The sequence below is a fragment of the Vicia villosa genome, linkage group LG1 (genome assembly GCF_029867415.1).
Source record: "Vicia villosa cultivar HV-30 ecotype Madison, WI linkage group LG1, Vvil1.0, whole genome shotgun sequence".
NCBI classification, from domain to species: Eukaryota; Viridiplantae; Streptophyta; class Magnoliopsida; order Fabales; family Fabaceae; genus Vicia; species Vicia villosa.
In genome coordinates, this window is record NC_081180.1 from 94,129,008 (window position 1) to 94,145,813 (window position 16,806).

General features: G+C 35.5%; 2 protein-coding genes across 2 annotated transcripts; both read right to left on the reverse strand.

The window, feature by feature from the left end:
- Positions 1 to 6,230: 6,230 nt before the first annotated feature.
- On the reverse strand, positions 6,231 to 9,072 carry LOC131612647 (protein DETOXIFICATION 35-like). Its single transcript, XM_058884413.1, has 7 exons — positions 8,607 to 9,072; positions 7,826 to 8,451; positions 7,641 to 7,697; positions 7,183 to 7,421; positions 6,965 to 7,083; positions 6,698 to 6,784; positions 6,231 to 6,539 (listed from the first exon to the last, which is right to left on the reverse strand). The coding sequence occupies exons 1-7, from the start codon at positions 8,892 to 8,894 to the stop codon at positions 6,474 to 6,476; spliced, it is 1,482 nt and encodes a 493-aa protein (XP_058740396.1). The 5' UTR covers positions 8,895 to 9,072; the 3' UTR covers positions 6,231 to 6,473.
- A 6,906-nt stretch (positions 9,073 to 15,978) lies between these two features.
- LOC131649468 (uncharacterized) lies at positions 15,979 to 16,445 on the reverse strand. The gene is made up of 2 exons (XM_058919231.1): positions 16,296 to 16,445; positions 15,979 to 16,221 (listed from the first exon to the last, which is right to left on the reverse strand). Exons 1-2 carry the CDS (start codon positions 16,443 to 16,445, stop codon positions 15,979 to 15,981), a joined length of 393 nt encoding a protein of 130 aa, XP_058775214.1.
- Between the last annotated feature and the right edge of the window lie 361 nt (positions 16,446 to 16,806).

The following is a 16,806-nucleotide window of genomic DNA, read 5'->3' on the forward strand; positions in this document are numbered from 1 at the left end:
AGTCTTTAACATGAGTTACGCTTTGATGCCACTTGTTGAACAAGTGAATTCAAGCACAAGAGGGGATGAATTGTGGTATTCAAAATTCGTTATTAAGTTTTACTTTTTGTTACTTATTAAGTAAATAGTGTCAATACTAATATTAGAGTGAAAAAGAAACAGAACATTAAGGCAGTAAAAAAAAAGATAAAAGATGAGGGTTAGAAAGATGATGTAACACTCCATTTTCTAGAAATTATTTTACTTAATTTAATTACATTTCTCTAGTGTTTATTTAACTATATTTGATTATTAAATTAGATAAATTTGGGAGTAGGGGTGTGTGGCCACGTGGTGAGGTGAATAAAGTAATTAGAGATTGTTAGACAATTATTTAAAAATTATTAAATAATAGTTTTTAAGTGGTTTACTAATGAAATAGTTAGAAGAGTAGAGATGTGAAGGGCATATTAGAAAAAGTCTAAATTGGAATAATATTTTAACCAGAATAAGGAAAAGAGTGATCAGTTTACAGCATACGTGAAATTGGAGGAACCCTAAGAGGAGTGCTAGGGCAAGAGAAGGCAAAGCATAACGTTCAACCATTCGACCTTGAGAGATCGATTGCTAGGAATAATAGGGAAAGGATGAGTAATTGTGGTATATGTATGTTTTGTTGATTCTATTGATTCATGATGATTGCGTATGAATAATTGTTGATAATGATGTTGATATGCCATGAGTTGAACTGCATATGTATGTGTCGATAAATTTGTGTTAAACAGTGATTTATGATGGTTATGATGTATAATTGGTGAATTTGATACCTGAAAATCGACCCTGGAATGATCGGGAACTGCGGCGAATTAACTGTGAAGTTGCTAATCGAGCAGATTCGTCGGGCGAGCCAGAGGCAATGATTTTGCCGGTGTGTCGCCAGGAGAGTGTGAGGCGGTGAGACTTAGGGGTCTGAGACAGAAGCGAATCACACCTGAAAGGTTGTTGACTCGCGTATTCATCGGGCGGGCATGAGGCAAGGATTTGGCTGACACTTCACCGAGCGAATAAAGCAGCGAAAGGAGTACAATCGTGAATTTTGCCGAACGAGCTTGGGGCGAGTTCCAGGTGAGGATTTTGCCACTATGTCTCCAGGCGAGAGAGGGTCAAAAGGACGAACTTTTCAAGGCGATGGTTGGGCGAGCAGACTGGTAGCGAAGGCAGCGAAGGCAGAACACATCGTAACTGGAGTTTTGTGACTCTGTTTGATGCACCGTTCAAAGAGTTGGGAAGCCGACACACAGAACTATACCATGATATAATTAGATTAACTATTTGAGTATTATTCCAGTACCTAATTTGTTTAGGGATGTGGATTGTTGTGTTTGGGATGGCAAGCAAACCTAAACCCGCGGGGCCCACCCGAACCCGAGTTAACGGGTGAAAACCCGAGTTGACTGGGTTTGGGTTCGGGTGCGGGTTTGGGTAGTGTAAAATCCGCACCCGAAACCCGAAATCACACTTGTTTATATATATATATATATATATATATATATATATATATAAATTGTGGAAAGATGTAGAAAAATTGTAGGAAAATGTATTTTATATATTTTATTGCGGGTTCGGGTTTGGGTGAAAAAACCCGAACCCAACGGGTGTGGGTGTGGGTGTGGGTGTCATTTTGCCACCCGAATAGCTTTTGGGTTTGTGTACGAGTTCGGGTGCCAATTTCGGGTGAGGATTCGGATAGTGTAAAACCCGCACCGACCCGTTGCCATCCCCAGTTGTGTGTTATATGTGTTTTTGATAACTTGTTTTATGACGAATTGATGATGTTGCGATGATGTTATTACGATGATATTAAGATGATACCTTGATGATGATACATGTTTTAAATATATATATATATATATATATATATATATATATATATATATAATATTATTAATGATGAATATGATGTTGAGGACACACTTGACTAGCCGCGGTCGAATATATGTGTGTTGCTGTTGTTGTATGTTGAGATTCCAAACATATATAATAAGGGAACTTCGGTTCTTTTTATGATGTGGCCTTGTTTCTATGGTGATGGATCGAGTGCGAGTAACTAGAATTTCTTGTCAGGGGATTTTAGTGAAGCGTTACTATGGCGATGGTAGCGATTAGTGATGTGCTCCTGTTCCAAGAAGGAATCGATATTGTGGTGGAGTTCATGAAGGAAAATGAATCGGGTGTTCATAATTGGCACCACATGCATTGAGTCAGTGTCATTGCATAACATTTTATGTGACATAGCATAATCTTGTTGATGATGTGAGTTGTGCTGAATATTAAGCCGCTAAGTGCTTACATGATGAATTCTATGATGATAGTTGTATGTGTGTTATTTATGATGAATGGATGTGTGAGTATACTTTGTATTGATGTTGTTGAATTGTAGACTATACTTGTGAAATTTTACTTTTCTCTTATATCTTTTATAATTAATTATGATTACTCACCCATTCTGTTTGAATTTTGCCTCCACGTGGGTAACGCGCAGATACTCAGGAGTAGCTGCGGAAGTAAGGAAGATAACTCCTTGGAATATTTATTAGTTTTCCGTTAATTTAGAGGTGTCTTGCTCTGATATGTAACATCATGTTGGGAACACTTGATTGAGTTTTTATATCATTATTATGTGATGATTTTGCAAGAATTTAATTGTTGGATTAATTTTATTTTCAACTCTTTTATGAGACTAAATGTCATGAGTTTGAAAGTTTGAGGATTTTAAATGATGATGATTCCGCTGCGATGTTTTAAATAATTATTGAAGTGGCATGAATACCATGAATATGTATGGCTACGAAGAGTTATTATTATTGATGTAACCCGTGTTACGGAACATGATAGAACTGTGTATGTTTTTATGAAGTGTGACACCCTTGTGTGGTGATTTTAAATAAAATTATTTGTAAAATTTATGTGGGTTTAGAAGGGTGTTACAAATGACACTGTTTATTTATCCAGGTTCGGTCGAATGCTGGCCCACTCCTATCCCCAAAAGTTCTTCTTGAGATTTTGACCATAAAATTAAGCTTTTATAGGTTATGACACGAACCTTTGAAATGATAAAATCTAGATATTTTACAATGGCTTGTCCCCCAACCAAAATAAATCTTTTATCCAGGTTGAGCTAACAAAGTGATTAGAGATTTTCCAAGCTAATTTCAATAACCAAATAGAACTTTTTCAGGCTAAGTTGTAACCAAACAATATTTTTAAGACTGGTTAATCTCAAGAATCAAACTCAATTTTCTAAGAGTATCACACTTTAGAGAATAGTAACAATGGCATGAAACCAATATAAATTATTCCTCACAGGTATTTTTCACTCGCAAGACACTAAGGCAACTTTGGTGATATATATATATATATATATATATATATATATATATATATATATATATATATATATATATATATATATATATATATATATATATATATATATATATATATATATATATATATATATACAGAGAGAGAGAGAGAGAGAAGTTCCAGAGAAATAGAGAAATTCAGAATTCTGGTGTGTAATAAGAAAAAGAAACGCCTCCTTTATATAGGAGAAGAATTGGCTAAAAAAAGGAAAATATCCATGACCCAAACTAATCATTTAATCTGTTAGGTAGTTCAATTTTTCTTAATGAAACTGAAACTTTTCTAATAAATAAGCTAAGGCTTTAAAGTATTTTTACGTGTTTTATTAGTTAAGAATGAGGTTTTTAAAATGTTTTGTGTGTGTGTGTGTGAGAGAGAGAGAGAGAGAGAGAGAGAGAGAGAGAGAGAGAGAGAGAGAGAGCGAGACCTTAGTGTATTAGGAGTTACTCTCATACTTTCACAAGATTCTAGTCATTCAGACAGACATGACCACACAAGCTTTCACACTTCCTCTCTTTCACAACTCTGAGGCTTTGAAGTTCCTTTTCTAGATACACCGATCATATAAACACGTTAATGGAACCTTGAGTCTCCACTTGACGAGGCTTGATATGTTTTCAAGTTAATCTCCATCATCAACAATTTTTAAAGTTATCACCACCAACTTCATCAATCATTAGGTTTTCGTCATCAAAATATTAGGAAGGTTTTACAGCAGGATCATCTTCTTCATACCTGTAAGCGCATAGATCCACAATTATTCTCAAAATGTTAGGATTATTTACCTGCCCCGTTACTCATAGCATTCTTTTTCTTTTTTCTTTTTTCTTTTTTTTTTTTGTGTGCAAAAAAGGTAGTGTTTGTTTTAGTATTTAAGAGGAAAGCCCGTCGTGCTAGAAAAAAGGCAGAAAGTCAAGAGCAATAGACTAATAGTTCAAAAAGCTACCAAGGCGGCCTAATCACAAAAGGAGGCAAGAGGGGTGTCAAAGGGAACGCCCTCACCGAGACTAGCCCTTCCAAATTCTTGAAGCAAAAAACTCTTAAGAAGCCTCTTATGTTTTAATTAAATCACCACAAAATTGTTTTTAAGGCTTAGTTTGTTGATTAGGAGAATGTCTAATTGATTTGGGGACTTTAATTGATTAGACCATAAACCTAATTGATTAAATCATGCTTGGTTAAGTTTAAAATCGATTGGGACAATCTATTAATGATTAGTAATGACTCTATATCAAAACATTTTATTTGTGGCCTTAACAATCAATTATTTAGGTTGTCTAATGGATTAGCCTGATCGATTGAATAGGCCCATGGATTATTTCCAAATTTATACCATGTATTGGCCTATAAATAGAGAGCTTTTATATCCCTTTTTCATATCCAGGAAACGTGAAAAACCTCACTTTTCATTTCTTCCGCTACCTCTCTAAATCTCTTATATTTTCTCACATATTTTAGCCATAGTGTTTAGAGAGTGTTCTTGAGTCTAAGTGATGATATTTGTCCAGGGAAAGGGCGACGTTGTAAATTTACCCAAAGTGTATTTTCTCTTTTGTAAATGATTCTTTCATAGAAAGTTGATATTTTTGGGTGTGAGATTACCATTTAAAAGCTATTGTTTCTATTAGGGGATTTATTAGGAAGTCTTCGTTTGGTTCGTGAGTATCTCCATTGAAGAAAAATCTCTCTTTTCGTTCGTGAAGATCAGCCAATGAAAATCTCTATAATGGTTCTTGACCTCAGCCCAGTTAAAAGCTTTATCAATCTGAGACCAACTCGGTTAAAATCTCTCTTGATTTCTGAGTTCAGCCTGGTGTAAAAACTTAGTAGGTTCGAGATCAACACAAATAAATTTCGGTTCAATTCACGGTTAGCTTGTATAAAAATCTATTTCAATTCGGAGGATAGCAAACTCAAAACTTCGTCTTGGTTTGAGATCGGTCAGTGCAAAATCTATGCTTGGTTTGGAGACTAAGCGCTCTAAGCTTGGTTTGTTGTTTGGTTGAAAGTTAGTTTAAAAAATATATGAATTTTTTTCCTGTTATTCAAAAGATATATATATATATATATATATATATATATATATATATATTTTCCGAATAATTTTATTTTCTAAAAAGAATTAAAATAATATTTTAAAATAATTAATTAAACAATTTTTAATTTAAATTTAATTAACTGAATTATTTGTAATATGCAATTTAAATATATGATGAACTTAACACACCCTTAATTTAGAGTTTCATTTCATAGCTATGATTCTATTCTATCATTCATTTCATACCTTGGACATTGATGCTTATTCATCTTACGTGTGGGAGGTCACTTGGCATCCCCCTCTCAATGGAGTAATCGAAGTTAATATTCATGGTAAATTGGTCATGTTTGAGCAATGGAGGATTGCTTTGAAATCATAATGGAGAATAGATTTCAGACTTATGTGGCATTGATGGTAATCTTGTTACTGAGTTACTGGTTATCACCAATGGCTTATCTCATACTTGGAATGTTAGTGTAAAGATCTTGGAATCAAAGATGGTGCTTCCATCCATGCATCCTCCCAATGGGTTCGCCAAGCAAGGTGCTTCTTCAGATTATTTACATGAAATTCAGAGTGACTATCCTCCTCAGTTTGTATTATTGTTGATGTTTTAAGAGTATCAGGCTTGGAACTAAGTTTCCTCTTGGTCTGTTTTTTTCCCTATTGACTGAAAAAATAGCTTTACCCTACACCATATTAATCAAAACTAAGCATACACATACATTATAATAAGATAGACATGCAAGAGTAAAAGAAAAGCCCTGATGGTTCCAATTTTTCACTAAGATGATATATAACTTAAATATGGAAAATAAATCAGCAAAAATATGAATGCTTTTCTTTTATGTCTTCACCATTTCTCAGCAACAACACAAAACATAAGACAGATATTGTCATGTAACTAATTGAAAGAAATCAACTACTAGATTACAGTGCAAAATGGTCAGAAAAGACTTTTGAGACCATTGTTCCTAATTTTACTTAGAACACATAGGAAGTGGGAGATATATGCAACTTTATGCAGAAGCTATGTCTTGTCAACTTCAGCGGATTGTCCACCCCATTGCTGCACGCGTGCAGATGTGTCGTCGACCTACATTTGAGAAGAGTTAAGAAATTTAAAGCAACGAAAGCCTCTAAATTCAATCAAGCTAGTTATGGATATAAGAAACAAAAAGGGTGACTATGTTGCCTTGAAGTTCAAAACTGATCAATATCAACATGAGTCTTAGAATGAGAAGTAATGCCTACCTCTTTGTTCCAATTGGTTTTGTAAAGTATCCCCAATAGCAGCAATGTCTGGAGGAGAATTCCACATATCATACCTCCCCAAAGTCCCTAAACAGAAAAAAAAATCAGAATCATTAGAAACAGGACACAATTAGAAGGAAACGGGTTCTAATATTTTCCTTTATTTCTCGTTTTTGCAGATCCAAATCGAAAAAGTGTATGTTTTACAAAATTTATGAAGTTTTTAGAAACAAATATAAATAGAATAATGAATAGTTAATACATTACCTTAACCCCCAATTCTGCAACATAACCAAGAAGGTACCCTAATGGAAGCCCAAACAAGTAATAACAACCTATGTTGATGTAAGCCACCAAGGCCTGCCATCCACCTCCAACAGCAACGCCTGTAAGAAAATTTTCAAATTTGTGAATTGGAGATAAACCAAGGAGATGATCTATTACCCTTCATGAAGTAGACAGCGAAAATGGCAACAGATTCATACCCGAAATCACTGGTTGAACGCTGTTTAGAACCATTGTCACAGCAAGGAGGCCTCCTAGTTTTGCAACCGCCACTTGCAAAGGCTCGCTATTGGTAAAAATGATGGCGAAATAGTCCTTGGTTAGCAAAATAACACCCATGAAGAATATTCCCATGAAAAGAGATTGAATGACCGTCACATAGACGGAGTATTTGGCAGCTCTTGGATGTCGAAGTCCAAGTTCGTTGGAAACTCGGACACTGCAAACAAGAAAAATTACAAAGGTGAAACAAACATGACTACAGAAAAACGTTACGCATCCATTGCTAATAATGTGAAGTTGTTATGCATATTTAACAAGTAGACGCATAACATGATTAGACTCATAACAAGGAACTTGACATCTAGGTGCCTTGGAATTAGATCAATCATAAATTGGAATAACTAACAAGAGTAAGACATAACTTCCGGCTGCATACCTTATAGCTGCATTTACTCCAATGAAGATCATGCCTTCCCATCCATTGTAATTCATGCTACAAAACATCATTGAATGCATAAACAAAAGATGCTATAAGCGCTTATACAAAAGAACTTAAGCAGTTATACTACAATGGCTTCATTAAGCTGTTTATCCAAACAAGACCCGAAAGCATGATCTTACCATATAGAGATGGAATCGACAGCAATCACTGCATTATCAAGGTGACCAGCAAGAACAATGAGACTCATCATATACCAAACTTCAAGGCAAAGCATAACAGCGGATGCAATCGATAGCCTAACAAAGGACCATATATCCTTAAAAGCCAACCACGACAATCCATTCCATCCATCCTTACACCAACCCACCACATAAACAAGTTGAGCCAACGTAATTCCCCAACTCGTAACATCAAATGCAATCGCTGCACCGGTTAATCCTAACTCTAACACATAAATCAAGAGCCAGAGCAAGCCAATATGCAAAATTAGAGCAACCAACCCAATCCACGCAATCACACTAACCTTACTCTGAGACTGAAGAAACTTTTGTGTTGGAAAATTAAAGGAAAGTGAGAGAAACTGAGGAATTACTAAAAGCGCAAAACTTCCAGCAAGATCAGCCATATCTTTCTGTTGGCCAAGAAGTTTCAAAATCGGAGCAGCAAATATGTATATCGGCAACAAAAATAAACTCGTCACAAATAAAATTATCCACGAGCGTTGCATGTAAACACCAAGCATTTGAACTTGTCCAGCTCCAAAAGCTTGACCACAGAGCGTCTCCGTCGCACTCCCCATACCTAACTACAGGTTTAACAGAATAATCTTGATTATATTAATGAAGGTATTGTTATCTTCCTGTCAGTGTCGTGTTTCTGGTGTATGAGTAGTGTTTCTGGTGTCTGTGCTTCATAGATTATTATTGAAAAGCATTGTGAATGAAAAAAAAAAGGACTAACCATGAAGCCAAAAGCGAAAGTGCCAATGACAGAGTTAATAAGCGAAATAGCAGAGAGTTCAATATTACCGAGATGACCAACGAAGATATTAGTGATGGAGTTAACACCGTACTGGCACAGAATATTGAAAACTATCGGCAGTGCAATTGTCCATATTCGCGTTGTTTCAATCGCGAAAACCTTTCTGGCTTGTTTAAAGCCTTTCACTTCGGCGTAATCGCCGTCTTCCTCCAACAACGCCGGAGACGAGGAGGCGGCGCCGTTGAGGAGAGGAGTGTGAGCGTCCATGTCAATCACCGGACACGTGGATGGCGGTGATTGACGGTGGTGTAGAAGGTAGAGAGTGGGTGCTTTGCAGTAGTCACGAAATGAAAGTTCGTAAAAGAATCATTTAATAACACTTGCTTTTTGTTGGTGTTGTTTTGAAAGACTCCATGCACTAATGCAGGAGTTATTAGGGTAGAGGTAGGTAAGAGAAAATTTGTATTCCGTTTAAACAAACGCGAAAAATGTGGGTTACTTTTTTGTTAAGTGAGATTATTTCGGCACTCTCGTTAGAATATCTAAGAGAATTTCAAGATTTATTTATTGTATTTTAAAAAGAGGTTAAGATTTTGGCATCAGCTAATTACATGATCAAATTTTGCCATAATGTTCTATACAACATTGTGTTTTTATCCAATTTATTAATTTCGAAATCTTTTTTAATATTTTCTTTTATTTTTTTAGGTCTTCATCCACCTATAGTTGTTTGAGTATTCTCCTAGTCAAGAGAAAGATAAGTGGATGAATACAATGGTGGACGAGATGGAGTCTTTGAAGAAAAAATAGACATGGGCACTTATTCGATTTCTTGAGGGAAATAGGTACTCACAGTAGAAGGAGATTGAGTATGATGAGATTTTCTCTCCAGTCATGTTTTTATCAGGACTATGTTAGACTTGGTAGTCTTCCGAGACATGCATTTAGAGCAGATAGATGTGAAGATAATATTTCTCCACGATAATCAAGATTACAAATTTACATGTAGCAGGCATAGGGATTCAGTGACACTAAACACATAAGACTAGTTTGTAAATTGAATAGGTTTTTGTATGATTTAAAGGAGTCTCCGAAGCAAATGTACAAATAATTTAATTTATACATGTTTCAGATTAACTATATAAGGTGTGAGTCTGAGTGTTGCATTTATATTAAGAGCATTGGTGATGTCTCACTACTACAAAACGCGCAAACAACAACGCCCAAGTCACCACGGTTCTTCCAAACACTGCAGTGACATCTCAACTCTCAGGCATTAACATTTGTTTTTATTTTTAAATTAAAATTTGTTAGGATATAATAACGGTTGTTATGCTCACCGTGGTGATAAAATTCACCTTTCATGGGTTCGAACCTCAGCGTCATAAATTTTTTACTCCTGTTAAGGCGCGCTTTTTCTTTTTTATTCAGTTTTAAAAAATTAAATAAAAGGATATCACAACTCTTGGTACTCAAAACCGTTGTGACAATTTTACCTATATATAAGCGAATAAACTCTCGCTTCTGGACAGTATCACCGTATCCTTGACAGCAAAACCTTAGCACCCATTTTTTCTCTTCTTCATCATTAGCTTTCCTATTCTACAGAATAACCATCGATCTTGTTCTTCATACATGGAGATATTCTTCTTCTTCCTTATACTCTCGTATTCGTGAATGCTGTTGTTATGTTTCACATGATTTTCATAAGATTTTTCTCTTCTTCGTCGTCATTAGCTTTACTATTGTTGTTGATAAATGTTTGTTGACATGATTTTTTCATATTCGTCTTCACCACCTTAACAAAGCGCGTGCGTAGCTATTGTACATATGGTTTGCGTTGCTATGGAAAAAATACAAGAAGTATGAAATTATTGTGGAAACTTCATCCACCTTGTATTTTTTACATAACATCACAAACTAGATGAACTTCATAATTTATAATAATTCCACAATCATTTTCAATAAAAGGTGCGTTCTTGAAACAATTTAATATTTATGGTGTTGTATGATGTTAGTGTTTTGTTTCTGAAATGTTTTTTTTTATGTTGTTGCGTGTATTTGTTGTGTTGTTGTATGTTATTGTTGTTGACAATTGTTCTCAAAACAAGAATAAAACATTGCTAAGTCACAAGAAAGAGACTTCTTGTGACTTACCAATATTTTGTTCTATATATTCTTATACAAATTGACAGTAGATGAAATATAGTTTATTATATGCTATGTAGATTGTTTGTTTCATTAAACTTTCATTGAAAATACATTCATTTAAATTGAAACATAGAAACTTATAATATGAAAATTAAGTTGTATTTGAAAACTAACTTATATAAATCAATGTTCTCCGCATTGCATCCTTCTCATCATTTATTTCACGCTCTTTAGCATTTAGAATGTGATTCAATAACCTGATTCCTTCATTACATTGATATATTATCATTATAACAATCACGATGATAAGTGACGACAATGAGGTAGATCCAACCAATATATTGATGTTGTTCAAATTAAACTAGAATTGAAGGAATCAATGCAATAAATGAATCATACTATTGAATCATATTTTATGTGTTAAAGAGCGGGAAATGAATGATGAGAGGCATGCAATTCGGAAGACAATGGTTTGTTTTAAGCTGGTTTTCAAGAATAGTTTAATTTTCATATTAAATACTTCTTCATCAATTTGAATGGTTGTATTTCTTTAATGAGGTGTATGAAAAAACAAGCAATCTACGTAGTATATAATAAATTATGGGTACTTACCACAACGGTTATCTAATATAACCGTGATGAATAACAATTTATGTTCAAAAAATGTCGTTGTTGAGAATCGAACCTGGGACAATTAGGGCTATCACAATGGTTAGAATAGCTAACCATTGTGATATCGCGCGCGCTTTCTATAATACAACAACGGTCCCAGGACCGTGATTGTAAGTAACACATTTACGACAACACTCTACATAACAACGACTGAACCCACGTGGTTATATGTACTTGCTAACTGTTATTAAATGGGTTTTCCGTAGTAGCGTCTCTTTTATTTTAATGATATGTTGATTGTTGTTAATAATTTATATGCTGTAAATAAACAAAAAATCAAGTTGATAAAGGATTTTGACATGAAAAACCTAGGCGCTACTAAGAAGATTCTTAGTATGAAAATTTATGGGGATGTGAGTAGGAGTGTACATGGGTTGGGTCAACCCACAAAACTCAGTCAAACTCACAAAAAAATGGATTGGGTCAAGTAATTGGATGGATATGTGTTTAAAAACTAAAAAACCCACTAAAAATGCGGGTTTTGGGTAAAATTGGATTCGAACCCAGAAAATCGATTGACCCACTAATCAAATATTTATTATTAAAATTTTATTGATTTTGATGAATATTAATTTAGTTGTTACAATTTTAGTCTCTTGAACATTTAATATTTGGGTCAAATGCAATTCACCCCTTGCCATTAGGGCGTGTTTCAGATTTGCCCCCCTGAACCTTTTTTTTAAGAAGACACCCTTATAAAAGTGTAAACTAATGCTGACTGGGCTTTGACTGATTGGCTTACGTGGAAAAGGCATAATTTTTAAAAATAAAATTCGTGAAGAATCCTTTATGTTAGGTTTACCCCCCGTGAATTTGAAAAGCTAGGTTTCATAGTTCTGGGTTGGAGAAGACGACTTGAAAGCACAACGCAGTGGAGGAAGACGAATCAATGGACGGCAACGTCGAATGTTCAAAGGTTAGTTCCCTTAATCGTTGTCTGTAACTTGATTCTACCATGGTTTTGTAAACTTTTTTCTTACATTACGTTTAACATTTCAGAATAATGTACTGTTTAATGTTGTGTTTTGACATGGAGGAGAGTTTATTGATAATAATGATGGTGAAACGATTTACAAGGGTGGTGTTTCTACTCTGATTTCTGGGGAACATATAGATGAGTGGACAATGCATCATGTTCTTAACTTAGTAACTAGGTGGGGGTACTTAGAAGGGTCTTTTAGGTTGTGGACCAAAATAGTTGATATAGACCCTAATTACTTTCAGATTAGAAATGATGGGGATGCCTATGATTTTGCTGCCTATGGTTGTGCGATGCAAGTGGATGGGGAAATTTTTGTGGAACATGATCCAAGTGTAGTTGGTAGCACCCCTAAGTTTGTGTCTGATTTAGAGGTTAGTGATGAAGAGGTTGTTGAAGGTTTTAATTATAGTGAGGATGAAAGGACAACTGCCATTGTTGATGGGTTTGATGAGCTTGATGGTATTGATGTCACTGTACCAATCAGGGAGGATCCAGTCATTGCAGGTTTGTTACCATGTCCAAAGAAGAAGAAATGTGATGATGGTGAGGAGGAGTACCTTAGTGAAGAGCTTAATAGTTCTGACCCTGATAACTCAGAAGATGACAAAAAGCCCAAGTTTGAAAAGTTTAAGAAAGAACAACTTACAAAGGATTTTAAGTTTAAGTGGGGTATGGAGTTCACTTCCCTAGATGACTTTAGGGTGGCTATACGTGAGTGGACAGTTTTAAATGGAAGGGAAATAACATTTGTAAAAAATGAGGGATATAGGGTGAGAGTTGAATGTAAGGCCAAGTGTGGTTTTTTAATGCTTTGTTCCAAAGTGGGCCACAAGCACACTTATGCAATTAAGACTATAAAGGACACCCACACACGTGCTAGGGTTTTGGATAACAAAACTGCAAATTCAACGTGGGTGGCCAAGGCTGTGGTAAAGAAAATGCAGACTTGTGACAACTCGAGGATCTGTGATATTATTCAAGATATGAGGCAAAATTATGGAGTGGGTATCACTGTGGGCAGGGCATGGAAAGCAAAAATGATAGCAAGACAAATGATAGAAGGGGATGCAGACAAGCAATATTCAAATTTGTGGAGGTATGCAGCTGAATTGCATAGGGTGAGTGCTGGAAACACTATATTGAGAGACCATCACCTTCCATCCAACCAAGGTTTGGTTCTTTCTATTTCTGTTTTGAGGGATGTAAAAAAGGGTTCATAAATGGTTGTAGACATTTTATTGGGGTGGATGGCTGTCATCTAAAGACTAAATATGGAGGTCAGTTGTTGATAGCAGTGGGGAGGGACCCCAATGATCAATATTTTCCACTGGCCTTTGGGGTTGTTGAAACAGAGACAAAAGAATCTTGGAAGTGGTTTATACAGCTGTTAATGGAAGATATTGGAATAGAGAATATATATGTATTTATCTTAGACCAGCAAAATGTATTGTCTCCAACATTTAATTATATACTTTTAGTTTTGTTTTTAAACTAATTATGTGTTATTTATCATTGTTGTAGGGTTTTGTGGCAGTATTTGAAGAAATGTTTGAGAGAATTGAGCACAGACTTTGCTTGAGGCATTTGTATGCAAATTTCAAGAAAAAGTTTGGTGGAGGAGCACTTATAAGAGATCTAATGATGGGAGCAGCCAAGGCAACATACCATCAAGCATTCTTGCAGAAGATGACTGCATTAAAGGCAGTAGATCCACAAGCTTGGACACGGCTAATAGGAGTGCCTACTAAATCTTGGTGTAAGCATGCTTTTAGCTTTTATCCTAGGTGTGATATTTTGATGAATAATATCTCTGTGTCCTTTAATGAAACAATCTTATGTGCTAGAGATAAACCCATATTGACAATGTGTGAGTGGATTAGGAAATATCTAATGAATAGGTGTAGCCAATCTACTTTGAAACTTGATAAATGGCCACACAAAATCATGCCAATCCCTAGGAGGAGATTAGATGCTGAGGTAGCTATGAGTGGGCAGTGGTTACCAACTTGGGCAATAGGGGAAAAATTTCAAGTCACACATTCTTATAACAGCCAAGAATTTATAGTTGACATAGCTAAAAGGTCATGCTCATGTAATTTTTGGCAGCTAGTTGGTATTCCCTGTAGGCATGTTGTTGTTGCCCTAGGCTTTAGACAGCAAAATCCAGAAATGTTTATTCATGAATGTTATAGCAGGGAAAAATATGCTTTATGCTATGGTTTTCCTATTAGTCCTATAAATGGATAAGACATGTAGCCTATGGTTGAAAGTGAGGATCTCTTGCCTCCTGACTTCAAAAAGGGTCTTGGTAGACCAAGGAAATTGAGGATTAGGGAGACTGGAGAGGAAGGTGCTAGGAGGAGGCTACCTGGTGTGTCTTACAGGTGCACTAAATGTGACAAGATTGGGCATAATATTAAGTCATGCAAGAGCAAGGTGCAAGATCCAAGTGCCTTGAAAAGAAAGGTATGTCATTAATGGATATTGATATTGCTTTTTACTTTAAATTATATACTGATAATGTAATTATGTTGCAGAAAAAAGGACAATTGAAAACTGCTACTAATGCAAGTGCAGACACTCAAAGTGCTAGTGCAGTCAACACAAATGAAGTCAATGAGGTCAAAACAAATGAGGTCAATCCAAACGAGGTCAAGAAAAGTGAGGTCAACACAAGTGAAGGCAATGCAAGAGATCAGGGCAATCCAAGTGAAGGCAAGCCAAGAGAAGTCAAAATCAGTAAATTCAAACCAAGTGAAGTGAAGACAAGTAAAGCCAAACCAACTCCAGCTGAAGTCAGTGCCAAAAACAAAGTAAAGGCTCAGGTGAAACCAGTGAGAAAGAGGGTCAGTGAGAGAATTAAGGAAAATTGGTTTAAAAAACCAAAACCTTACATAGGTCCTGGGTCTGCATCAGAACAGCCATTATGCTTGACAGAAGAAGAAGATAACAATGCATCACAAAGGAAGGTGAAGACTACTCCTAAGAAGAATTTGAAGAAGACCCCAAAAAAGAAGTCTATCAATGACTTGTAATTTGGTGTTACTAGGTTACTATGTCTGTTGCACTGGTGCTTTTTGTAATAAACTAGTTATGCACATTTGTGCTTTTGATGGTTTTCTGAATTATGCACTTTGGTGCTTTTTGTATTGACTGAATTATGCACATTTGTGCTTTAAGTGGTTTTCTGAGTTATGCACATTTGGTGCTTAAGTGGTTTTCTGAATTATGCATATTTGTGCTTTTTGTATTAACTGAATTATGCACATTTGTGCTATTGGTAATGAATCAAGTATGAATTAGTGTTATTTATATATGATTTTGATTTATGCACATTTGTGCTTTTGGTTATTTCTCAATTATGCAGTAGTGTTTCTCAATACATGTTCCTCAGCAAATTGAACCAAATTAAACTGTTAACAAAATCAGCAAACTCTTTCCAAATTTTAGACAAAATCATCAAACTCCTTCCATTAAAAACATGTTTCCAAGTATATTACACATCATCGAAAATTACATCATTCAACCCAAACTAAATTAGACAAATTACATGAAATTGTAAATAAAACCAAGAATCAAACAACACAAGACAAGTGCTATCTTAAGCTGCATATTTTTCCTTTTCTGAACTTCAACCTTCATCTTCACTTTATCCAATTTGTTTGACATTGATTCCAGTTTCATTTGTAGTATATCATACTTCTTACAACATGGTGAAATGACAGTTTCTCCTTTGTTGAATTCAACAATTTCATCATCCCATAGAAATAGTTCACAGCTATTCTCAGTCTACACAAAATGATTTGCAACCTGAGTTAGCATATAGAAAAATCAAAATTAGATGCTGAGATAAACATACTCACCCCAGCGCTTCGACATTTCCAAAATTTTCGGTTGGGGTTTTGCACTGTGTTGGCTCTCCACAACTTCATCGTTGTACCACACCCACATATGGGCAAATCATGCGATGATACTGAACCATCTGTGCTCGCGCGTGAACTGCATCCAGCCATGAGTCCGCGAGGAATGAATTGAATGGACGAGGAAGAACAGGGTAAGCACAGGGTATGGTACGAGGATGGAATTGAATGGTACGAGCAATTATTCAGTTTGGGGGAGAAGGAAAACCCTAGAATTCTATTTATTTTTAAGAAGATGACACGGTCAGCAATTATTCCTTTGCCACGTAAGCCAATCAGTCAAAGCCCAGTCAGCATTAGTAGTAAAAGGGTGTGGTGAAACTGGCTTTACACTTTTATAAGGGTGTCTTCTTAAAAAAAAAAGGTACAGGGGGGCAAATTTGAAACACACCCTAATGGCAGAGGGGGTGAATTGCATTTAACCCTTAATATTTTAGTGAACCTTGATTTTAAC